Here is a 26,746-nt window from a genome sequence, read left to right on the forward strand (position 1 = left end):
GCAGACTAGAGATAATTTATAATTTTACTTTTAGTGCCAATTTCTACTTAAAATCTATAATACTGTGATCTGAATTTACTCCTTTTGATGTTAATTCTGGGTGTAACCTAAAGCAAATCAGTTAAACTGCAAACTTCATTTTTTCCAGTCAACTGCTATAGCAGATCCCTAAGTATAAGTACTTAATGAAATTTCACAACATCATTTAAAAACCAGAATTATTTGTTTCTCAGATAGTATTGTCCAAGTAGAAGATGACACAAATCCCTTAATAATGAAATAATAGTAGTAATAATATGTTTGAGCTCATTCTCTTGGCCAGAGCCTCTTCTAAGTGCTTACCTGAGTTAATCATTTAACCTTCATCACAAAACATTGATGTTGGTACTGTTCTTATCCCTATTTGACAAGTAAGGAAGCTGAGGCAGAGCATTTCAGTCACATAACTAGTAAGCAGTAGAGCCAGGACTATGAATTTAGGCAGCCTGACACCAGACCCCATGCTCTGAACCACTGTGAGAACTCTCCAGTTAGCTTATTCAGAGCTATGGTAATTCACCAAGGTGGGGCTCAGGACTCACCATTTGTAAATTCCCTTCTTGCTAAACTGGCATCTTGTAAACTGTAAGTCTGGGTCCTTTGGGACTGAGTAGGCAGAGAAATAACTTGTGGGTCCTGGAGATGCCTAATGGGAATATTTAAAAGATACCTGGAAAAGAGGGAATTGAGTTGGGTTCCCAACCCATTAGTGTTCTGGGGGCAGGGTATGGGAAGAGAACCTTCCAGTACTGGGTCACCTCATGGATGGGTGTCTAGTGGGAAACAGTTGCTGGGGGCATTGAGAGACATGCCATTTAAGGACAAAAAGAGGTGCAGGGTCAGAGATCCAGCCCAGACGAGTCAGTGTCCATTGGGTTACTGTGGAGCTCAGCCTAGAATGATATTTCTCAGCCCTTTCTTCTTTATTGGCATACTAAGGAGTCATTTTAGCCATTTCTATGCTGCTCACCACCCCAGCAATGAAATTTTAGTACCACAGATATACTGTATATCTGTTTAGGTACTGTGTATATACATACATATATGCATTATACATAAAAAGAGTAAGTTTTTTTCATCCCCCAAGAGCCAATTTTTGTCCTCTTGGAGGCAGTGTCACCCCCTTGAGAATGCATAGCCTAGAGGCACCAATACATTGAATGATGTGAGCAAACACAGGGTGGGGGAGTGGGATCCAGTGCTTGGAGGGGGCTGATGGGCTCCAAAATTAGAAGGGCTCCAAAGGCAGGGGTAGTACCTAAGGGAGTGGGGAAAAGAGATTTTCTTAAATATGTGAGGTCAGGGATTCTTTGACCTGGGGTCACCATCACCACCTCCCCAGGTGCCATCCAGAGATGTGGTAAAGAAGTTTCTCTCTTTCTTATATTCGTCACTTAACTTGTCTCATTCTTCCCTCCGTGGCTGTAAGTATGGTCACATGTCATCTGAAATGCCATTGTGCTGTAATGAAATTATCATTTCAGGATGTGTGGTTTGAATTCTTTTTGTTTTATTTAGAGACCAGGTTCCCAAGAAGCTTGCTTTAAATTCTTTTTAATTAAGTGAGTTCAGAAAAATGGCTACTACTCCAATTTGCAAGAAATGGGTAATGAAAGTGCTTTAACCAGAAACTATTGTGTGCTCACTTGAGATTTCCTAATTCTCAAATAACAACCTTAGAAAGAATCAAACGGCAATTGGTGTTCCAGATATAGAGCAAATTGGTTGTCCCTGGTCCTCCCAGGGCCAGCTCATTTCCTCGTACCTGGTCTCTTAGACCATCTTCTAACCAAATGCTGTCGAGGAGGAAATAACTAGAACACTGAACAAACCTTTTCCCATTCAAATCTCTCTTTCCTCCTAATGTTGCTGCCACGATGACTTTATTCTGAACTCTGTAACCCAGCACACATCTCAAAGGTGCTGATTAACCTTAAATAGCTTCATCTAGTCACTTACTAGAAGGCATGAGAAGGAAAGCAAGGCCTCCTACTATTTTTCTTCTTCACAAACAAGCTATGGTTGTTCAGCTGGTCAAAGGGCAGGAGGCGTTCCTGGAACAAAATGAATGCTTAAGAAAGCTTCTACCAAGATATGGGGAAGGCCGTCCACCAGATTATTATTTGAAGATTTGAAAGTGCTAGAAACGAACCAGAGAAGGTGACCCCAGAAGTCAGAGAGCTTGTTGGCAAAGGATAATCTTACATTTATGGCCACAGGTGTCAAGCCTGAGTGCCTGATAGAATAACCCGGGAGCTTTTCAGTTTTCCATTCTCAACTCTAACCCCAGAGAGATTCTGACTTGCTGGGTCTGGGGTGGGTTGATGGCACTGGTGTTTTTGAAAAGCTCCCCCAGGGATTCTGATGTGCTCAATCCAAGGTTGAGAATCACTGCTTTAGATTACAAAGCACTTTCACGTACATTATCCAGGGTTTTGTATACATAAAGAGAGGAAATAGAAACATTTTTAATGCCTGTAGATTGTATAAGGAAAGAGAAAGAGACAAGAGTAGTAATTGTGAAAATGAAAGGATTGCAGAAAAATAAGTTTCGAAAAATTGGAGAGAGGCTGGACTGAAAGGACACAAGTTAGGGTTCCTTTGGTCCTGATTATATGACAAGTAATGAGTGTATGAATGAGAGCAGTAGCAGTTGAAGGTTGAAGGAAGAGACATGTCTGATATATGTTGTAAAAGTCAAAGGCAAATTTTTGGTAACTGATTGGATGAAAGGGGTGAAGGAGAGGGAAGAGTTTAAATAGAATCCAAGGTTTCAAGTTCAAATAACTGAGTGAACTATTGGCAGAAATTCAGGAAGTCCCTTTTCTGGGGGTGAGAGGCACATCGTGAGTAGCCAGACTTTGAAAATCTGTGATTTGTTGTGAGAGTAGGCCATTGGGTGGAAGACCACAGCAGGAAGTTGGAAACATAAATTTGGAACTTGGAAGAGTCTGGGCTAGAAATGAAGCTTTTGGGGTCATCAGCATATCAGTGCAGTGGTAAACTTGGAGAGTGGATAAAATCTCTGAAGGGGGGAAAGGAAGAGAATAGAGATCCTCGGAAAACATTTAAATTTGGGACAAGAAGGAGGCAGAGGAGCCAGCAAAGTAGGCCAAAGGAGAGTGGTAACAGAAGGATAGAAACACCTAGAAATATGCATCACAGAGCACAAGGGAATGGAAGTTTCCAGAAAAGAGCTGACTTAGCATACACTCAGAGAAGCCAAGAAGAATAAAGCCGTTTGGAATTGTTGATTCAAAGGTTATAAGGATCAAGGGTAGCAATAGAAGGATAGGAGGCAGCTCCGCATGGGAAAGAGGGAGGGGATCATAGGAGACAAAGGCCGCAGGACTGGCCTCACTTTCAAGAATTTGACAGCAAGGAAGAAAGAGAAGACAGTCGCTTGAAGGGGTAAGACATGTAAGGGAAAGTGCTTTGTTTTGTTCTTAAGATAAAGAGTACCACTTAAGTCTATTTTAGACAGAGATAAAGGAGCCATAGAGAGGGATGAGGGAAGGCGCATAGATGTTGCTGGATAGTAGCAGCAAAAACACTTTCCATGACAGAAATCACAGCAGAGTGAGGTCCTAAACTGTTTTCTCTTTTATCATAAAACAAACCAGAACTCATGGAGCTGCCGTCCCTAACAACTCCCACGCAGCAATTCTCTTAGGGAATAAGGTGAGGAGCAATGGAGCAGGATTTTTTCTCCTCTTCTGGGGGAATGCATGAATTTAATCTATACATCCCAGGGGAGAGGGAGAAGGAACCCGCGCTGCAGAGAGTCTTCCAAGAGTAAAATAACTTCCATCAGGTGCGGGGAGAAGAGGAAACTTTGATAATGAATTGGGGGTGTAAAATATTAGGATTTTCTTTTTATAAGTACTGTTTGCAGATTGCATACCTTGTAAATGTTCTATGTGCGGGAGAGGGGAGGGCATTTTTATCCTGTTTTTGGAAAAAGAAATAGTTAAATGCACTTAAGTACCTGAATATTATTTCACTCACTCTGTATGAGGCAAAAGCTTCCTGGAAAAAAATAAATAGAAAGGCAAAAATATTGATAGTGGTTAATGAGTGATGGCTGGCCTTCACGGCTGTAGGCCTGGGTAGGACGGCTGCCATAAAACATTCAGCAAACCTGCTCCGGTGTCCTGTCCTTTCCTGTCAAGGGGAGGGAGGGGGCGGCACTGGACACAGGATGTCAGAAAGGAAAGGGGGATGGAAAAGGGAGCAGGGAGGTGAAGAGAGACTCCATGTTCCCTGGGGTATGCGCATGCCCTCCCTCTTCTGTGGGATGGGCTGGGTACCACGTGCATCTCTGTGTTTTCAGAAATGGTCCCTGGAGCCCCATCACTGTCACATTGCTGCATAATCCTCCGACACGGAGCAAAAGCTTGGAGGTTGTTAGCACATCTCCCTCTGGAGATGGAACTGGGCTCAGCACCAAGAAGAGAACACCAGAGGGGATTCGTCTCTCCTCCGTGCTCAGATAATGGCTATTCCCTGATGCCCAGGGAAGAATCAAGTTCGATGCATGCCTCGCACTACATCACACACTCAATCCTGAACAGCTGAACTGCTAACATAATTTAAAAAGAAGAGAGAACTGGCTGTTCACCATCTATATATAATGTATTCATAATAAATCTCTCAATGAGGAGGTATAAAGGTTTCCTGTTTCTGTACAGCCAAGGGAAGCAGGGCATTAGGCAAGTATCCAGTGAGTCTCATTAACAGAGGCAACCAATATGGAAAATCCAGGGGGACTCGCTCCACATTGCTATTAGTCATGGCATTTTTTTTTTACCTGAAATATACTAGTAATTTTCTCACTTGCAAAATTGACTTTGCCTAAGGATTAATAAATATGCTTTTTCTTAATAGTTAATGAATATCCTCCATGTTCTAGAGACTACATAAAAGTAAAGCATCGCTTGTCACCTTTTTTTTTTCTTTTTTGACTTTATTTCTGAGAGGATAAAATAGTAAAGCCATCCCAGAATGATTTATTTTCAAGAAAATGGAAATAATAAAACATAAGACAGTAGAGTTGTATAAAATTCTACATTATGTATGAAATGCCTATAACAATAAGATCATCTCAGTGTCTAAGAGGATACCTACCTACCCCCTTTTCTTTAAGGCAAAGGAATGGGACATGCATTTGATCATTTAGTAGCAGATTTGGCTCATTAAGGGATGAGTTCAAAAAGAGGGACATGTAAATAACCTGTACTGAGCTCTTCAGAATGTTTATCTGATCTGTCAAGAAACCATTCCTACTGACTCATTTTTACCATAGTAAAGTAGTATATACAAAACCATAAAAAGAAGGCAAGTTTTTTTTTTTAATTCTGCCTTTCCTAGAATTTAAATGCCCATCCCAGCATTATTGAGACAGATGCAGAGTTTTCATATCCTTTGTTTCAATGACTGCGTGAATAAAGTGGATATGCCACCATCAAGCATACTTCTATGAGAGACACTTCAGCAACCTCCACTTTGTCTCTATTATGAATATTCTTCAGAAGACATATTTATTTTTCCAAACATTATTTCCTCAGGATAGCTTTTCTGAAATGAAATTACTAGATCAAATGGTATGAATATTTTAAAGCTCCTCTTTCCAAACATATTTCTAAATAGCTTTCAAAAAGGGTATTAATTTACCTTACACTAACAATATATGAGAATTATAGTTTTACCCCCGGCTTAACAAGCTGGTAATAAGACTACATTACTTTTATTTGTGCTTGCTCATTCCTAGCAAGCTTGAAAATTTTTGTGAGTATTCGTTTACAATTTTTTGTGTGTATTTTGTTCTTAATTTTTGTTTGTTTTCTTATCAGTTGGCTTATTTTTCCCAGCTCTTTCCCAGTCTCAACTGCTCTCCTTGGCTTTATTGCTTTGTGCAGGCTCCCATGACTCATTCAGCTACTGGGTGGATGAAAAGTCCCCGGTGGGGCCTGACCAGACCCCAGCTATCAAACGCCTCGCCAGGATCTCCTTGGTAAAGAAGCTAATGAAGAAGTGGTCTGTGACTCAGAACCTGACATTCCGGGAACAGCTGGAAGCTGGGATCCGCTACTTCGATCTGCGTGTGTCTTCCAAGCCTGGGGATGCCGACCAGGAGCTCTACTTCATTCACGGGCTCTTTGGCATCAAGGTCTGGGACGGGCTGATGGAGATTGACTCTTTTCTTAAGCAGCACCCCAGAGAGATTGTCTTCCTGGATTTCAACCACTTCTACGCCATGGAGGAGGCCCATCACAAACGCCTGGTTCTCCAGATCCAGGAGGCCTTTGGAAGCAAGCTGGGCTCAGTCTGCAGTGTGGAGAGTATGAGGCTGCAAACCCTGTGGGAGAAGAAGTGCCAGGTAGGAGGAAGCAGAGATGAGATTCCAAGGGCAAGAACGGAACTCTTTCTGCTTTTTCTGTATGGCCAGCTGGAAGAGAGCTCACTCCAGGCTCTTAGACTAGAAGGCAAGGATTGTTTGGAATATTAAACATACACATGCTGGTTCCCGGGCTCTAGGATAGCTTCCTGGGCTCCCGGGGCGCCGCGGAACTGGGATTAACACCTACCAAATATTTAAAACTTGTTTGGCAACCTGTTTGGCATCTAAATTAACTTTGAATGAGCTGGACAGAACCAACCCAAGGCACAGTTGTGAAATTGGACCAGTTGGTCACACCATTTATCTATCTCCCACAGAGTCTATTTTCACCTTCCTAATTCTCCTCAGGGATAATCCATTCCATGCTGCCTTCAACTCAATGTCAGATAATCCCTGCCAAGGTATTGATTGATGAGTAAAAGCATTAGCTGAGAAAGGCATGTGAAACAATTCATCTCAGGGCTGTTAACATTTTAAAAGGCCATCTTTACAGAATTTGGGTCATAGCGAGAGAGTCAAGGAAGAGCCCATGGAAGGGATCCAGGCTGCAAGAACATTCCCCATATTGCTTAGGCTGAGAAAAGCCTCCAGACCTAGATTCATGAAAGACACACTCAAGAAAAAGAAAGTGAGGCTCAGATATATTCCACTCTGATCCCAAAGGATGATAGATAGTGGGAGAGGGGAGCTTCAGGAAAGGTCAGCCTCCAATTAGACTCTTTTTATTAAAAAAAAGGATAAAAAACTAGTACCTTTTGTTCATAGTTGCTCACTTACTCATAGATGCATTAACCAAAGCATCTTAAAGAGGCAGTTATTGTTAAACTTAGGGAAGAGTTTTTAATTAAAAATCAATTAAAGATTATTCACTTGCAAATATTTATTGAATATCAACTGTGTGCCAAGCATCATTCTAAGTGCTTGGGATAAATCCATAGATAAAGATCCTTGCCCTGGAGGGAGGATAGATCCTTTCATTCAGCTGGAGGGAGATAGATCATAGATAATAAACATAGTGAACACATTATATATAATGCTAGAAAGTGATCAGGGTAATGGACAAAGAAAGTCAAGAGGGAGCCAACGATCTGTGGATTGGAGTATTGGTAGAAATTTTAAATAGGTTGATCAGGGTAGATAGTGGGGAGATTAGAGGAAGAGTTTTCCTAGCAAAGGAACCAGCCGGTGCAGAGCCCCAAAGCAGGAGTGTGCCTGACACCTCTGAGGAAAAGCAGGGCCTCGGGGCTGGAGAGCAAAGCAGTGGGAGCAGGTCAGAGAGATAACGGGGGATCATGTAAGGACTTTGGCTTTTACTCTGAGGAGGGTTCTGGAAGGTTCCAAGCACAGGGTGCTGTGACTTGAATTAGGTCTTAATGGGATCTCTGTGGTTGCTAGGGGTAGGAGAATAAGGAAAGAGGGGAAACCAGTGAGGAGACTACTAGTGGGAAGCGGTCAGATGGGGAATCTAGGGGAAGGTAGAGCAAACAAGCTTTTCTGATGGGTGGAATTTGGGGTGCAAAAGAAAGTGAGGATTCAAGGATGACTCTCAGGTTTGGCCTGACTAACTGGAAACACCAGGTTGTTTTGCACACCCATAAAGTCCTAAATATCTTTGACTCCAGAGAGGCTAATGAGTTAACTAGTTAACTTTTAGTATCTATAAAAAGTTATCTAAGCCTTTTCTTCTCACCAAAACTTTATATTTTGCCAACTGTTTATCACACTGTTACCAAACCAAAGTGGGTTCGCCTCCTGGCGAGTTAAAATCAGACTCTCTACCCGAAGTAGTTGTCACACAAAGTAGGGTATATTTGCAGCAAATAGAAGGCCACATGGAATCATTTCCAAAGTCATGTCTGTTCCCAAAGACAGGAAAGCTGGGGCCTTTTATTTCGGATGGGAAATGAATATTCAAAAGGGAGAGGTGGGCATTTGCTTGTGAAGCATCAGTTGGAAAACATGCTTCCACATACATTGCAGGTTATGGTAATAAGGCCTGAGCTCTCCCCTGAGAAGATCTTAGCATTAAAAATGAGGCAAAGGTCATAGGTATTGCTCTTGTGGTGAGGCTTGGTCTGGTTCAGGGTGGTTGGTGATTGCATCTCTTAAACAGTTAAATGCTTCCAAACCCACCCTTGAGTTCCTCAGGGCAATTAGTGGGTGACAATATCCCTCCCTCTAAACTTGAGTTGATATCTGTTCAGACTCACAGGTCTATTGGAGAGATTTTTTTTACCCAGTAGAGTATCTCTCTTGCAATATTAAATAATAATAATAACAACAATCACAATAGCAACTAACATTTATTGAGCCTTTACACTGTGCTAGGTACATGGATTAACACATATAGTCCTCTGAACGACACTAGGAGGTCAGTATTTTGTTATTATCCTCATTTTACAGATGAGGAAATGGAGGCTTGGAGAGATTAACCGCCTTGCCCAGAGAACATTGTTAGTGAGTGGTGTAGGGGAGGAAGACAATTCCTCTACCCTCTAGGTCCTTCTGGCTGGTCTAGGAACTAAATTGACATGAGACAGAATAACAGGAGAAAATCAAAGTTTAATAACATGTATACATGAGAGAAACCCAGGAAAAGTGTGTAACTCGCCAAAATGGCCAAAGCCACCACCTTAAATACCATCTTCAGCTAAAGACAAAGGAGGTTGTTGGGGATAGTGGTTTTGAGACTTCAAAGAGTGGAAGGCAATTTCCATGGAGAGGGAAATGCAAATATTTGATAACCAAGTGTTTTCTGGGCCATCTATAGACAATGTGACCCAAGAGACAGAACTTTGATAAAAATGGGCTTGCTAGTGCCTGCCTGTCTATCACAGCTGGTTTACATTATACTATAGTTACCTTATGGTATTAGCTCCTTCCTGGAACAGGCCTTCTGTCTTAAATTCTTTTAGGCAGTTAGTGGGAAGGTCAAAGTTTCTTTCAGAATCTTTTGTCTTTAAAAATAATCAAGCCAAAGAGACACATTTTGGGGTGGCCAATTTTGATCCCCCACAGTGGCAAGAGCCAGTTCACACATCTTGGTGATTTTCACAACTAGTGTAGATGATGCCAATAAAAACAGTTTCTCCTTATTCATGAGCCACTAGTATCACAGGGTCTCAGAGGGTTAGCAGAATGGAGAAAGGAACAGAGATCTGTAAGAGGGCTTTTGACTGTGGGAATTCACGGAAAGTTAAATTTCAGTACAGCTAAGTTTATAAACAGGTATCTGTTGTAAATATAGTATTATAATTTTGTACACACATAGTATTCTGGATGGGTTGCCATATTGCATGCTAAGTTGTTTAGAAATCTGCAGGAGTAACAGGTATTTTCAGGAATAATGCATAGTGCGGACAGTGAATTTCTAGCAGCACAGAGATGATCTATCACAGTTTTTAAGTATGGGCTAGTCTGTGTCATCCAACGACAAATACACCCAAAATTATAAAGGAAAGCGACGGTGATGACATATCAGAGAAAGAGAGAGTGTTGTCAATATAAATTCTAGGATCTCCTTTTTCTTCGTCCTTTCCCAAAGTTTCCCTGCCATGTCTCTTCTTAAAAGCTAAACAAAGAGAACTCCTACAGAGTCCTCAGGCATCTCCCCCCTGCTGGGCCAGTGCCACACTGGTGGTTAAACTTTAAGTATTCATTGTGTAATGCGCTGCCTTGCATGTAACCCCCTGAGTATTTTATTACTACAATTTAACAGCAAGGAGTGCACAACCATTTAGTCAAATTTCATTTATTCAACATGCAATTACATCACAGCTCACAGGTGTACCTTTGTACATTAGTGGCTATGGGTTTTGAGGGTACAGTGAATTAGAATATTTAATCTACACCTTGACAGTATTTAGAGTCTTAATGAAAAGGTAAGAATACATAACACTAGTAAAATACAAAACAACTGATATACAATTGAAGATAAAACTGCTTCAAATGTACTATGTGAAGAAAGGGGTTTTGTAATCAATTGAAAAATAGTACATAGACAAATCTACATCCCAGGATCCTCCAGGAAAGGACTGATCAGAACAAGAGGAGGCCAGTCACGGAATAATTCTCAAAGGAAATGAGATTTTTAATCTGAGTCTCAAGAGAAAAACTGATCATTAGAAGGGAGAGTATTTCAGAAAAAGATACAGCAGAGCCAGGTAGGGGAGCAGATGCAAAATATAGGCCCTGGGGCAAGAGTTACTGCCCCTAGAAGTCTGTAGAATAAGGGTTGGTATGCTAGGCCAACCTCCTACTGTAAACACAAACTCTCCCCATAACCTTTAGGGTCAGATTGCTCAAGAAGGCCCTTGAGGAAAGGCATAAAACCCCTTTCATATAATTTGTACTTTTTGCATCTTTTCCAAGGCAGAGTAAAGAACAGCACTGTCCTCTCATCCCCGGAGACACAGGAAACAGTCTGACAGGCCTGTCAAGGATCACACAGGCTCCGCCTCTCCCACAGTCCATCTCACAGTCCAGCTTTCCTCACTTATGACGCTGGAGACCCCAGCCTTCCAAACTAGCCAGTTCCACAGCCAGCAGGAAATCTCCCCCATCTCCCAGGCAATCTGCTTACAGTGAGCCGGTGATTAACCTCATTAACACACAGCCGTTGATAGCAGTCAGTCAGACATTACTCAAAACCATTAAACACAAGAACAGCTATTAGCCTGTTCGGGCATCAGGATGGTGCTCCCTAGCTCTAGGCCTTCAGGAGCAGTTAGTCTGTCACCTTAGTCACAAGCTAAATGAGCACTGGAAACAAGAGGGCACATTCAGAGCCCTCAATCTTGGGTGCCTGGAGGATTATGCTCTGGGGCCAGCTATCTGAGGATTGCAGTCCAGAGAGTGTAAACATGCACACCAGACATTCCTCCAGGGAGAATCACTGGTACCCAGGAAGGAAAAAATATATTATTTCTAGAAACTTAATTAGCAATTCCCTGTCCCTCAGCTGCCTCTCATAAACTAATTAATGCTGTGGATGTGGCTTGCTAATTATTTTCGAAATCACCACCATCCTGAGAGGTCCCACTGGAGACCCATCACCTCCTCAAAGTCTTTCCTGCCTCAAGTAGCGCACTCTCTCGCTCTCCTGGGAAAGGCAGTCTCATTCAGAGTCAGCCCGCACAGTGGAAGATCTGTGTACTCCCAAATCAGTTCAACGTATTGATCTCAACTCCAAGAGCTGTGTCCATTTCATGAGCAGAGGAGTCATAACTTCAGACAGCACTAGCCACAGGGGTCCTCCACCTGGGTCCAAGGATTCCCAAGGGGAGAGAGTATGGGTGGAATGTAAGAAGTCTGTGAATTTGCCTGGGAAAAACTACATATTTATTCCCATTAACCTTTAACTGAAAATTAATATACCCATTGATTGTAAGTGCCTGCAGTGACTGATAGCAGGATTGGCCCTACTGTGACTTTTTCCCCATAGAAATCACAGATATTTCCATATCACATTTCAGTTCTCACAGATATCTTTTGAAATATCATTTATATTCATAATTAACTCAAAATTATGGAACTTATTAGACTTACAACACAATATTTTTATTTAAGGTATTTATTGTGAAGCACATACATTGCTTTATTACAAACTTAATATGTCGATAGCTATATTTTCATCTCATTGATTTTCTTTGTAATCCTGTCTTTTATTTTATGCATTCATTTAAACAATCTGAGAAAGAGTTCAGGATTTTACCATACTTCCACAGGTGTTCATGACAAAAATAATTTAAGAATATTTGAGTCAGACACGTAGTGAGTACTTTAATCATTGCTTATTGATTTTTCTAAAAAAGTGCATAATGATTCTCGACTTTCCGTGTATGTTTGTATTTGTCTGCCTTTCCTCCTGGCAGTCAGCATAAAGCCAAGGAGTTAACTGAGCTTGTTCATGAACTACTCTCCTTCCTCTGTTTCCAATGTTTCAGGTTCTTATTTTCTATCACTGTCCATTCTACAAGCAATACCCCTTCCTGTGGCCCGGAAAGAAGATTCCAGCGCCCTGGGCAAACACGACAAGTGTGAGCAAGCTAACCCTCTTCCTGGAGACCACTCTGAGTGAGCGGGCCCCTCGCGGCTCCTTCCACGTCTCTCAAGCCATTCTCACCCCCAGAGTGAAGACCATCGCCCGAGGCCTGGTCGGTGGCCTCAAGAACACTCTGGTTCACAGGTAAGAATTTGCTTCCCTCTCACAAGTAAGGTTTAAAAAAGAAAAAAAAGCATTGATCTTGATTCTCTTCTGAATAAACAGTGGTAAAACCATATAGTTTGAAGATTTGAAATAGCAACAAAACAAAAAACCTTGTATTTGAAAAATCTGTGCATTTGGGGTAGCTTGCATTAACTGTGGCCAAAGGATCTCTAAATACTTTGTTAAAATGTACATTTTATATCATAAACACTCTAAATTTTGATACTAAGACAGAGTACTTTAAGCCAACACCCGTCTGTTGGCTTCCGGAAAGTGGTCACATCATGTTCTTGCCTCTGCCCTCGCAGCCGGCCCAAGTACTCAGTCATTTAAGAAGCAGTTCAGAGATGGCCCTCCAGGGCTGTGGGGCATCCTGCCTTCTACGGCGACCGTGAATCCTCAGAAGCAGCTTGGGGTGCCACCCACTAAGCCAGAGCTTCAAATACTCGAAGCACAGAATGAAGCCTGACTGTGCAATTAGGCAGGAGAAGCCCCAGAAATTTTGTATTGTCTGATGTTCTTTATCCTGGACACCAATGAATGATAGGTGTTGTCGAGGAACAGGTGTCGTTTGGAAAAGTCTTATATCTATGTACATGTCTGTGTCTATGTCTGTGTCTTTGCATAAAGGGAATGTTATAAATACATGTGGCTAGCAGGGCATCCCTTGCAATCCCAGCTGAGGCAGCTAACATGTTTGGGTCACAAGGGATGTTTACAGGAGTCACTTTGATTCCTGAGTTCCAGGGAGTGAGCACCAGAGTTCAGATAGTAAAAGACTCATCCACAAAACTGTCCCTGTCTATTTGGCTCTGAGTTTGGATAGCATGACTTCAGATAGCAGGAGTTCAGCTGGCAGGAGTTTGGATAACAATGAGCACCTGCCCTTTTCTTTCTTGGTGAGGACTCCTGATTATGTTGGCCGTGAACGAGACCAGAAACCCCTCTCTGTGTGGCTCTTCTAAGTCTAGACTGAATTATTTGTGCTGAACTTAGAAAAGAGAATTTCATAAACCAGTGATAGATCTCTGAAAGATCCAGAATTACGAACTTTCTTTTTTATAATGTATGTTCGTGTGTCCACGCCATTTTCCTCATGCCTGTGGTAAATTTATAGATTAACATTATTTATTTATTTATTCATTCAACAAAGATTGAGTACCAAGGAGGAGCTAAGTCCAAAGACACAAGATGAATAATACAGTGTCTACCCTCAAGGAACTTACAGTCTAGCAGGAAAAATAAACATGTAAATTTCTATAAAGCCATGTGAAAATCACCATAATAAAAGTTGGTGCCAAGAGCCGTGCTAATAAGGGAGAGGGAGTATTTAAAAATAAGGATAAGTTATATCTGTAAACTGTATTCTGAATATAAAGTACGTTCTTGCAGATGATTTCATTTGATTCTTAGATTCAGCCAGCCTCGAGGAGGGCACAATGTCTAGAGCACATTATCAGCCCCATTTAAGATGGGCTTAGTGAGGTTCAGTGACCCAGACCCACATAGCTGATAAGAGTCAATAATATGTCTCAGCTCTGACTTCTGGCTGTTGGACTATTGCCCTTTCCAGTGTTCAACACTGACTTGGGTAGAGTATATTTCAGTCCCTGTTCCTTTCTGCTCCACTGGCCTGTAATTGTCTTATTAATACCTGAGTCTGGTCAGATCTTACTGGTTACAACTGTGAAACCACAAAGTCTCAATGCTTTTCATACTTGTAAATTCCTAGAACTTTAATCTGGCTGCAAATGCAGCACAAGGCTCTTTCACTTAGTGGTAATGATGGCGGCACATGCCCAAAGCCACAGCATCCCAGCATGCCAGAGCCCTCGCCCAGTGCTAGCGAGCAGGTGTCTCCGAGGCTGGAAAGATACTTGGGCAACTCGACCCCTGCTGGTCACAAGAATATTACAGAGATTCATCATGCATTCCTAGGCCTCCACAACAATGGAAGGAAGAAGTTCAGCTTTGATCAAGAGCTTGTCCCCAGACACATGCATGACATGTGGCTGTCATTTCCTCTGGGCTATTGAACAAGCATAGGAAAGAAGCAGTTGTCACTGGGCCTTCTCCTCAGTCCCAACACCCAGAAAGTCTGTCCTAACTAAGGCACACAGGGGTGCTGTCAAACTCGTCCTGGGCACTGGTTAGCAGCCTAACCAAGAGGAAACAAACAGGTCTATTTTCCTACAAATGTAGCGGTGGTTTTCTCAGCAGAGTTAACCCTCCCTCCCCCAACTCTTAGGTGAACTTGGACCTGAGATCTTGTTCACTTTGGTTCATCACCCTAAAAGGAAGCCATGAAAAACATAGCCATTGTGACTGAATTTCTATGGTAGTTATCCTTTCTATGGTAGGATTCTTAGAAACCTTGCCCTCCTGCTGAAATCAAATGAAAGCAAGTTTTGCCTAAGCCTGAGGACAGAGCAGCCATGGGACCAGAGACAGGGACGCAGACTGAAATCAGAAGCCTGAGATTGAAGTCTGACTTGGTCCCTGTTATGGGCTGAATTGTGCTCCCTGAAAATTCATATAGTGAAACCCTAACCCCCAGTACCTCAGAATGTGACTGTTTGTGGAGATAGAGCCTTTAAAGAGGTAATGAAGTTAAAATGAGGCCTTTAGGGTGGGCCCTAATCTGATCTGACTGGTGTCCTTATAAGAAGAGGAGATTAGGACAGACAGACACCAGGGATGCTGGAACACAGAGGAATGATCATGTGAGGACACAACGAGAAGGTAGCCATCTGCAAGCCAAGGAGAGAGGCCTCAGGAAAAGCCAATCCTGCCGACACCTTGTTGTTGGACTTCTAGCCTCCAGAACTATGGGAAACTTAATTTCTGTTGTTTAAGACACCCAGCCTGTGGCACTTTCTACCGCAGCCCTAGCAAACTAACACAGTCCCTTGACAACAGGGTGGCCTTTGACAAGTGTCCTGAGGTCTCTGAGCTGTGGTTTTCTCACCAGTTAAATGGGTTAATAATACCACACAAGGTTGTAGAGTCTTAACATGAAAACGCTACCACAGTGCCTGGCACGGGATACGCATGCCATCCCTGTCTGTAAAGAAACCCAGAGACGCAGCACCAGCCTTGTTCTCTATGGGCCTCAAAGTTAAATGGAAGTTTCTCACCCACTGCTCTGCAACCCATGGCATTTGGTGCCTCACAGGCCTGTCAGCAATATCTGGCTCAGCGTTCTCTATCGATCTCTCATCTTGGCAAATGCCAGAAGTTAAGAAAATAAGCTGGCTCCTCCTCACAATGGGTTCTACATTTCCCTTTCTTTGTACGTGATCCGGGTTATTCGATCCTTGCCTTGGGGAAGGTCGACACATGCAACCTGAAGCTGACACAGAGCTCTTTGTCACCGGAGACTGCAGGGGCACACCTCTCCCTCATTTCTCTGCGCAGGCTGCAGCGATCCTCGGAGGTTTGGCTCTGGCTGGAGTCAGCCCACTGGAGTTGCCGCCAGGCCTTTAATTCTCATTTCCCCGTGATGACCAGAAGGTGGCGCCTGCATTTCATACTTAAGCACTGACTAGTGATCCTTAAAGGAAGACTTGAATGGGCCCTTCATGTGGGCCACTGTGTTTTCCTGGTCTCTTTCTCCAGTGGAAGGCGGGATTTGCAGCTCTTCATTCTCAGGCCTCAACATTTTGTCACCTAACAGCAGGATGACTTTAGGAAAATTTTTCACCCCCAGCCCCCAAATACCTCTACCTGACACTCTAACGTTGATTCCTTCTCTCGTGCCAAACACTGACATAGTGCTTACTAAATCCCAGGCATGGTTCTACGCACTTTATATGTATTACTTTATTTAATTCCTCAAAAATCTATATGAATTAAGTATAATTATTATCCCCATTTCACAGGAGGAGAGACTGAGGCACAGAGAAATTGAATAAGATGAGGTCAAATTGAGGTAATTAAGTCTTCAGGAGTCCCAGTTAAAAATGGAAGTGCCTGTGATGGTGGTCTATTAATTTGTAATCAGCTATTAATATAAAAATACAAATAAATGTAGGAGATGGGTTTTAACCCATTGCTGATTATAGAGTCTGCTGAGTGAGGGAAGAGAGCCAGGACTGCTGATAGTCATCATGATAAGAGGAGAAGGACAGAATGGTACCAAGGCCTTGATAGGGTTGTCTAGGAGAAGACTGAGAAGTCAGGATGTCGGCTAAAAGAAGGGAAGGCAGCTTCAAAGCAGAAAAGGAAAGGAGAAGATGACAACCAAGAAGAGTGTTACCAGAAGAGAAAGGGACCCATTAAGATAATAAACTTCGCTTATTTTCAATTTGGCCTAGAGCGTATCCCTCCTAAAGAATCTCCAGTCACTTAACCAAACGTTAAGTCCCAGTTCGTGTCTTCCTTAAAGCATTCTCAGCCTCTTGAGTATTTAGTTCACTATTTCTACTGTGATGCAAAACTGTGAGTACACTTCATTGCTGCCTCCTCTATACCACCCAGGGTATTTTATACTTAACTGCTAATATAGAAAGTGTCACATTAAATTGTCATCATTTGTTTATGTCACTAAACTGTGAGCTTCTCTGGGCAAAACAGTCTGGCTATCACATAGAAAGCCCTCAAATTATAAAATGAGACTGACAGACTGTGTTTGTAAGACAACTGAGTAAGCACTGGTCTATTAAGAAGCCACACACTGTGCCGAAGCAACTGTATATCCATAAGGAAGAAATGAACCTTGACCCTTACTTCATACCATATTAACTTGAGATGGATCATAGATCTAAACATAAAAAGCTAAAACCATAAAGCATTTAGAATAAAGCAGGAAAATATCTTCGTGACTTGGGAGTAGGCAAAAGTTTCTTAGGTCACAGAAACTATAAAAGAAAAAATTGATAAATTAGACTCCATCAAAATTAACAAATTCAGCTCACCAAAATATGCCATTGAGAAAATTAATAGGCAAGCTATAGGCAGGGATAAAATATTCAAAAAGCAATATCTTACAAAAGACTAGTATCCAGAAAATATAAATAACTTCTAGAACTCAACATAAAAGAAAAAGAAAGAATGGATAAAAGAATTGAACAGTTACTTCCCAAAGAACAGACACAAATGACCAATAAGTATGTGACAAACTCCTCAACATCATTAGTTATCAGAAAAATCAAATTAAAACATTATATCTTTAAACACCCACTGGAATGGCTAAAATTAAAAAGACTGATAGCACCAAATTTGGGGGAGGATGTGAAGCAACCAGAACTCTCATACTTTGTTGATGGAAATGTACAATGGAACAACCTCTTTGGGAAAGATCTGGAAGTTTCTTATAAAACTAAATGTACATCTACCATATAATAACACAATTTTACTCCTTGGTCTTTACCCAAGAGGAATGAAAATAAATGTCCACAGAAAGACTTGTATAAGAATAGAAGAGTTTTCTTTGTAATATCCCCAAACTGGAAACAGCTCATTTATCCATCAATTGGAAAATGGATAAACAACAGTACATTCATACAATGGAATACTATGCAGTGATAAAAAGAACAAACTACTGATGTGTGCAGCAATGTGGATAAATTTCAAAACCGTAACGCTGAGTGAAAGAACCTCACATACAAGAATACATATTGCATGGCTTATATGAAGTTCTAGAACAAGCAAATATAATCTATAGTAGGAAAAAAAATCAGTATAATTGTTGCCTCTGGGAGGATGGGGAGAGGGATTGGCGGGGAAGATGCATGCAGGCCCTTCTGGGGTGCTGATAATGTTCTATACCTTGATACGGGTATGGGTTATGGGTATACATTTGTCAGAACTCAACTAGTGTACACTAAGATTCGTGCATTTTATCGGATGTCAACTTTAGGTCAAAAGAAAAACTGAAAGCAAATATTAAAACCTAGTTAATGATTTGCATACTGAGATATTTAGGGGATGTGTTTAGATATTTGCATTTGGAATCTGTCGGAAATATAAGATGGATTGATGGAAGGGTAGAGTGATGGATTGATGGATAGATATGTTCTAAGTAAGTAGAGTAAAAAGTTAGTGGTAGAATCTAGATGGTGAATATACTCACTGTAAATTTCTTTCAATGTTACAAAATATTTAAAAAATTTCATGATAAAAAAATTAAAGAACTCATCAATACAATAATTAGGCGCTTGATCTTTGTTTTTCAAGGTGCTGTTGACACCTTGAAAAACTAAGGTGTTTTTGTACCTCAAGCACCTCTTTGGTGCTTGAGGCCAATAATCTCCTCTTCCAGCACAGAAATCCTGAAAGTACAAATCTCTGATGGAATAGACATCAACTTCATCCCTGAAAGAGATACAGAGCTTAAACAGACAAACTTCTAGGGGCTCATGCTTCTACTGACATACTTTTGTTACATTAACGGAAATGTTTCACTTCCATTTCTAGAGGGGTCCTTCTAAACTCTACTCTCTGTTCTCTCCTCTGTGTAGGAATCTTCCTGCCATCCTGGACTGGGTGAAAACTCAGAAGCCTGGAGCCATGGGGGTCAACATCATCACATCTGACTTCGTGGACCTGGTGGACTTTGCCACAACTGTCATTGAATTGAATGACCTCCTGCAGGAGGATAGAGCTTTGGCGAAATGCTGATTTAATTTTTTATTTAACTTAATGTTGAGTTTGTTGATCCAGGCTAGAGTTCTGAAGGATTTCCTGTTAAGGTGGCCCCTGGGCAGTAATGGTAAAATGAGTAAGAGGAGGAGGGCATTTTCTTTTCCCTCCTGACAGGGCCATTTGGATAAAATTACAGGGCTTTTAATTGCATTTTTCCCAAATGAGACTTTTAAAGAACTCAAGTCCAAGGGAAGAAAGCATGTTTCACGTGATCAGGGTCAGGATCTCCCCAATGGCTTATGATGTTAAATGCAATATGGAAATGGAGTCTCTACGTTCCATTGGGGAGTTGAGTGTCCCCTAATTGGCCCAGTTCCCTGTTGTCTTCCAGGATGTTGTGTTTGAGCCAGTGAGAAGGTGGGATCAGAAAGGCATTCCTGGTCAAAAGAGTGGCTCATTGCAGCTGTGGACTGCCCTGTGGGTGGCTCTAACATCAGCCTGGGCTTCGAGGGGAGAAAAGGCCAAGCACCAATTCTCTCTATGTGTGTTGAATGTCACCACTTCTTCCCTGAGAAAGTAAGACTTATTTGTCACCAAGGTATTTCAGCCACAAGCTGTTCTTGCTTAGATTGTGCCTGGTAACTGGTCACCTTCATTCTTTAGATAAACAGTGCATACTGCCCTTGGTATCAGAAATGTATTTCTCAGTTTTAAAACATTGATTCCTTTCTATTTCTTTTGGCCCCTTCTTAAAAGTGAAAGGAACAATGATGGGACATCTTTTCGGTGTGGGGCCCAACAAGAGATAGATATGCATGTTTGTTGCATGCCAGATTCTTTGATCTAATTTTGTAGCTTTTTCCAAAATGGCTACCAGGTGGGCGCCTGCATCATTTTGGCAAAGTCCTTTCTGGAGTGGGATCTTCAAGCCAGATCTTGGCACTGCATTTTGTTGTTGTCTGCCTAGGACTCAGGTTTGCACCGTGGGACACAACACTGATGGAAGGCACCTTGTCCGTGACTCCGTGGAGGCAGATGCAGGATGCGTGGGGAAGTGCAATGGATTTAAGGAGGGAGCTCCAAGTGGCTTTGGAGCCATTCTGTAACTCCTTGAAAACAAGACTACCTCGGGGACATTTAGGATGACTTGTGTGTCATCAAGTGAGAAATACCCAGTGTTGGAACATTTCCAGTTCATGTCTTGATTGTTCTACTTTCTGCAGGTTGTTCTGAGCCTACTAACTACCACTGTATGAGGGCTTTGAAACTCAAGAGAGCATTTTTCTTTTAACTGATAAGAGGTGGTTATCTATAAAGAGCCCTCTTGTGTTTCATTTTATTTATTTATTTATTATTTATTTATTTATTTATTTATAGATTAATTATCCTCAGTGCTTCTTACCCTAAGAGCACTCACAAAGGAGCTTCCTGAACTTTTCTCACCCAGGCCAGATGCTGCCATGGTTTTCCTCCCCTCAACAGGACCACACATCTCAGGACCATGAGTGACCTCTGACTGCTGTAGACGTCCTGGCTCCCCCAGTCATGCCCAGGACAGTGTTCATGTGTGGGTGTCAGTGTCCAGATCTGAGAGGCCACTACCAAGTCATGCACTAGAGCAGAAGATGAAATGGGTCATGAAGAACTCTCAGTTCTTGAGGAAGACCCTCCAGAAGAAAGCTGAAAAGGAAGGAGCTGGAGAACAAACTGGGCATGGGAGTGTGTGCACTTCGATCGATGCTCCTCAGAACTGTCTGAGAATCTCCAAGAAAGTGTCAGCTTCTGGATTCTTAAGGAAGAAAGATAAACACGGAATCCTGGATGGACGTGTGCATTTATAAAGATCGTGGGACCCCGCAGCAGCTGCCCGTTCCTATTCTTGGATGCTCGTAGCTGGATTTCGCATGTTGCTGCAGTAGGAGGTGTACTAGGTGAGCTACTAAAAGCACATGCACACCCCCAACTCTTGGTCTTTCAGCCTCTCCCCTCTGTAGGGTGATTTAAGCCCTGAGCTTTTGCTTTCACAGCTTGAGGAGGTCACAACACAAATGCCTCTGGGAGAATCTGGTTTAACTTTTCCTTTTCTTGCATTTGAACCCCTCACCAAAGAGGATTCTGGGATTTTATTGTCAGCTGCTTTAGGGCCTTCTCTGGAAAGGAGTAAGAGAGTGAGTGCCCTCGCTTTCTCAATTTTCCTTCAGTCCTGATATTAAACTCCAGTGACAAGCTCTGAAGTCCCTGGCCCACCCTCAGGGTTTTATTTGTGTTGTTATTATTTCATTTTGGTCTTGTTTTTAATTCTTGGTCAATTGCTAGGGCCTAGATCATGTCCCCTCTTTTAACCCTTTGTTACTTGGCAAAGAGATAAGGAGGCAAGAGGAGACTTACTTTGCTCTGTTTTATTTGAGCCTCAGCTTTGTCCAGGTGCTTGGTGCTATGAGGCCAGGCGTGTTGACAGGTATCTACCTGGGATGCCAATGACACCCAAGGGCTGCTGACTGTTCAGTGAAATGTTTACTTGATTTCCTCCTTTAGTTGTAAAATATATAGTTGCACTTCACTTGGGTTGTAACATTTAAGTGCATCTCAGTGTTTGCATGATAAGAGAAAAGTCATCAAGCATGACACAAAAGCACAGAAAATGAGACAAGGTCACGTGCATGGAGTCCTGCTCTGCGTGGCGAGTGCAGGCCTCACTTCTTCATGCTGCTTTGGGTTGCCAGCCTGGCTTCCATTTTGAAATTCTGCACTGGAGTTCTGGGAGGTAGGAGGAGGATTATTTACAATTCACCCTTGATAAACACCCTTGAATTGACAGAATCTCTGCCCTAAGAACGAGTTGCTCAACATCTTGTAAAGAATGCTCCTGCTCCTAAGGCCAAGAAGGAGAGCTCAACGGTGGGACAGAGGGAAAATAGACTTTAGGTCCATGGCTCATTCTGCAACTGCCAACAATAAACATGGTGACCCAACTACATCACTTATTCTCACAAGTTCTGGGGACCTTTCAGATCGAACAAGGCTCTCATATTTTTTCAGAATTAACTTTACAATTAGCTGTAAAGCTACTTGATTGAGCCAAAGAGGACTTTAGTTTCACAGGATTTGGGGCCATATTTATTCTGAAACGTAGACTGGTTTTTCATGAGCTCTCTGGACCGTTTCCCACATAGCCACATTTCCATGGCTTTGTGGCAAAGGGGACCATCACAGATTTCAGTTAGATTAGAGCAGTGTTTAAAGGCTTGAACTTTGAGCCTATTGGAAGTACCACTGTGGTTTCATGGGTCCAGAATATATTCTTAGGATTGGGGAGAGAGGTCAAGATGGAATTGATGGAAGGGAATGATATATTATTGAGGATTAAATTTTAAATTAATAGCAGATCTAAGAGGGTTATACTAAAAAACATTATATATTTGCTGTATTAGACTGTCTAGTAATTAAGTTTATTTTCCTTAGCACTGAGTCCAGACCCCTGAATTCTTGAGAACAGTTAAGCCACAGTCCAAACCCAGGATTTTATGTAAACTCAAAGAAAAGCACAAGATCTGAGCCCAGATCATGACTGATCTTAAGAATCCTATTTCTTCTTCTGTGACCTCGTATTCACATCAAAAACTTGATGTTTCTGTTCGAGAAGACAGTGTAGTGGAGCATTCTGGAATTAAATGCAGTTTTGTGGTGTGTCAGGATTTTCTATTTCTATTTTTCTGAATATTACCGTAATAAAATTCTCCCCAAAGAGACATTATTAAAACCCAGCTAGAAGGCTTAGTGCTCAGCTAAAGGTGGGGAAAAAGAAGAAATTAAGACTGAAATGAAACTGCCTCTTTTCCTGGGAAGCAAAGGGGCTACCCAAATTCAGGCCATCTTACAGAATTAGCTCATGCCACAGTTGAAGTTTTTGTAATGTTCTTTATTGGCTGACTGCAGATTTTTACTGTTGGGTTCTGGGAAACAGAGCGGGCTAATGAGTGAGGCACAGCCATGAGAGTCCCCTCCCGTGGCTGAGCAAGTAAGTGATCCTGTGCTGAGTTTGCCTTGGCTCTTTCATCTGGAATAAAGATGCTGTCTGCTACTTTCGCACTGTTTTGCAAACCTTGGTTGACTGGCTCTTCAAAGTATCAGGTCCCTAATGATTAGGTTCAATGCTGTATACTCAGGGCCTGTACAGTTGTGGTAATTCTTCCTTGTGTGGCATGTGTAGAGAAATGCTACTTGGGCTTATTTCTCAAAAGTGTGGCGTGGGATGACAGAACTTGTCCAACAGTGGCGCCTTCAGTAATCCAGATAATGAGTAGGGCTGAAAGAAATCTGCTTACATGTACATGAGCTCCTGAGAGGTGGGCTTTCCCAAATACCTGCTAAATAGTCATGTTATGCCAAAAGGAAAGGAAGAGAGATTGATAACATCAAATGTCCAGAAGGACAGGAAGTTTGTTCTGTGTGGCGTAGAACTTGCTTGTCCCTCTAACTCCCACTGACTTTCCAGTACATCTTGCCCCTCTGCCTCAGGCTGCTCCCTAGTTCTTGCCATCATAGCTTTGTCACTCACAAATGTGGCCTTGGGATACACAGGAGTGAGCTGATTGAGTGATAAGTGACGTACCCGGAAACTTCACACTTTTAATTCCAAATTCTTTACTTCCCCCAAGAGACCCACTATCTCCTGATCCTCTGGCTTCTCCAGCTTCCTTCTAGAAATAGTGACACTAATGGCACTCTATCATTGAATTGACCCTAACTCAGAAGAATACAGTACAAAACCCTATTGATGTTGTTGAACTAGCACAGTCTTAGATACTATAAAAATATTCTAAGATAACTTTTTTTGTTTTGTTTTGTTTTTTTCAGGAAGATTGGCCCTGAGCTAACATCTGTTGCCAATCTTCCTCCTTTTTGCCTTTTTTTCTCCCCAAAGCTCCAGTAGATAGTTGTATGTCATAGTTGTACATCCTTCTAGTTGCTCTATGTGTGACGCAACCCTAGCATGGCTTGATGAGTGGTGGTCCGCGCCCAGGATCCAAACCAGCAAACTGCGGGCTGCCGAAGCGGAGCACGCGAACTTAACCGCTACGCCACCTCGTTAGCCCCTAAGATAACACTTTCTATCTTGCAGTTAATATAGTGTTCTAGTTTTTTCTCCAACAAAACTTGTTCTTAGGACTGTTCAAACTTGTTTCTAAGCCACATAGTTGGGATAAAATATTTTCCTTCTCTTTACTGGGAATTCAATCCCACAGTCTATGAAGGCAGCCCCATCAATAGTCTAGAGGCATTTTCCATCTCATTCCTTCTCATCTCCTTCACACAATACCACTTCCTCCTCTTGTGTCTTGGCCATCCTCTGTCATCTGCTGATTATTATTAGTCACAGGATGCTGGCAAAACTTACAATAAAAGGCACATACGTTCACTGATGTCCAAACATACTCTCATCACTGTGGTTTTTGCTCCTTACTCATCTCAAATGCATTATTCTGCCCGTCCCCCTTGCCCCCCAGCCCTCACTACCACCCAATCACTAGAACTGTGTCTAAGAGTTTCCCGGAACCCGGGGCCAGTATTTCATTCAAATAGCAGGGGCTTGCTCACAAGCTTCGAGCCTAATGAGAAGCACAGCACTTTTAAAAGTCAAGTAGGCCTTCGGTATCTTTGTACATTTGCAGTTTTACACTTGCTATTAGTTTATAGCACTAATAACACTATGGTCATGGACCTGTAATATCAATATGATAAATCTTAGAACATATTCTGGAGACAGTGGTACCTTGCTGCTATTATATGTACTAATTGACACCCCAATATTAATAAGTATTACATACAGACTTTGTATGCATTGTTTATATTGTGTATATGCCAACTGTAATACTTAACCTCACTGATCAGAATTAGAAAATACAGAGATTGTCACAGTGAAAATAAGACTTGTTCAATTCAGATGATATGTTAATCTGATAAATGCGCTATTAGATTTTATATTTTGTCCTCTGTGCTTGTTTTATATTACAGTGCATGTTATTTGCTAAGTAAAAAATTAATAATAATAAACTATACCACTTTAAAGGTTAGAATTAAAATTTTGCATATACGCTGGTTGGTACTCTGAAATGTATCTTGTGGCTTAACTATCTTGTTCACACACATTTCACTTGGCTTTTTTTCCCCCTAGGAAATAATTGTTCAAATATCTCTCTCTCCTTCTTTCTTGTAACCTGGATTAAATTGTTTAATTCAACCTAAAATATTGTAATGCCAGATTACCTCATTTTAACTGTGAAAAAAGTTTAATAGATATGATAACATGATGTCTTTTCTTGTATTTGATTTGAACTACCTAAATAGGCTTAAACCTAATAATAAATATAAACCTTCAGCAGGTACTTTTCCTTTGTTTGTATGCACATTTTATTATTGGCCTACTTCTAATTTTGTTTTAAAAAGTTATAGATTCAGCATCAATAAAATACATTATTATACGATCTTGGATGAAGACCCTTCCAGCCATGTCTGGTACCTATTGGAGTTAGCTGCACGTGCCTGCGATCCCCAGGATGAGCCATGCATGAATGTGCACACAGTCTAGCCGCCTGTGCTTTTCTAAGCTTCATCCTCAGCACTTCAGCTATTTCTACTTGGCTTAGGCCAGGGCCTGCTGACATCCATACTCTCGCCTGACCACCATCTCCAGCCCACATTACCCTGAGTGATTGCCAAATGCCCGGAAATAGAACAGTGCAGAGATTCTGTGTTTGTGCATACAAAGAGTAAGTAAGAATGGGCCTGCAGTTTCTGTTTGCAATGAAGATTCCAATATTTTCCTCATTCCTAATGCTTTTTAATACAATATCTGAGGCCACTGAATTTCAGTGACTATCTCTTTTGCCCTACCCACTGCAAAAATAATGGGTTGAGGTGAAAGTCCTGTGTATGAATTTAACAGAGATCAAATTAATTCTAACTAATCATTCATTTCACATAGTTGAATGTTAGAACAGGTAATTAGGGATAATTATATTTCTGTTTAAGTTACCATAGCAATTGAAGAACATAGTCATGGTCAAAGTGTTCTGCCTGTATTTTTAGTCATTGTTTAGTAAATCTACCATACTATCCTCTGGTTGGCTTTGATAAGCACCACTGTCAGTCCTTCTTATTTGATTTTAATAAAAAATGACATGATGTAGATAGGGCTGGGTCCAAACATAAGTAAAGGAGGAATAACCCACATAGTGTAATTGCAAGGACACTGCTGACCTGCCTCCATTTCTGAACACGCAATTGGGTTGTGACATTGCTTCTACAACAATAGAGCTGTTGCATTATGTATGAACTCTTTAATATCTAATTACGAATTAATTTATCATATTACAACATTATAAACATTCTATTTAGCACAGAAGCTAAGAACAGGCATTTCAGACGTGCACAGACCTGGGTTTCTATTTCAACTCTATCACACCCTGGCTGGGTGACCTGAGGCAAACTAATAGTTCTAAATATATAGGATA

The 26,746-nt window shown here is 41.6% G+C and overlaps 1 protein-coding gene across 1 annotated transcript in view; it reads left to right on the forward strand.

The window, feature by feature from the left end:
* Positions 1-25,618, forward strand: part of PLCXD2 (phosphatidylinositol specific phospholipase C X domain containing 2) — a 49,566-nt gene extending 23,948 nt beyond the window's left edge. Inside the window, exons 2-4 of the mRNA XM_014792256.2 lie at positions 5,958-6,418; positions 12,385-12,626; positions 19,109-25,618. Coding sequence (XP_014647742.1) covers positions 5,958-6,418; positions 12,385-12,626; positions 19,109-19,268 — 863 coding nt within the window. The 3' untranslated portion in view covers positions 19,269-25,618. The remainder of the gene's footprint in view (positions 1-5,957; positions 6,419-12,384; positions 12,627-19,108) is intronic.
* The last annotated feature ends 1,128 nt before the right edge of the window (positions 25,619-26,746 follow it).

Source organism: Ceratotherium simum, chromosome 15, assembly GCF_057802395.1.
Source record: "Ceratotherium simum simum isolate JZ-2026a chromosome 15, ASM5780239v1, whole genome shotgun sequence".
Lineage (NCBI taxonomy): Eukaryota > Metazoa > Chordata > Mammalia > Perissodactyla > Rhinocerotidae > Ceratotherium > Ceratotherium simum.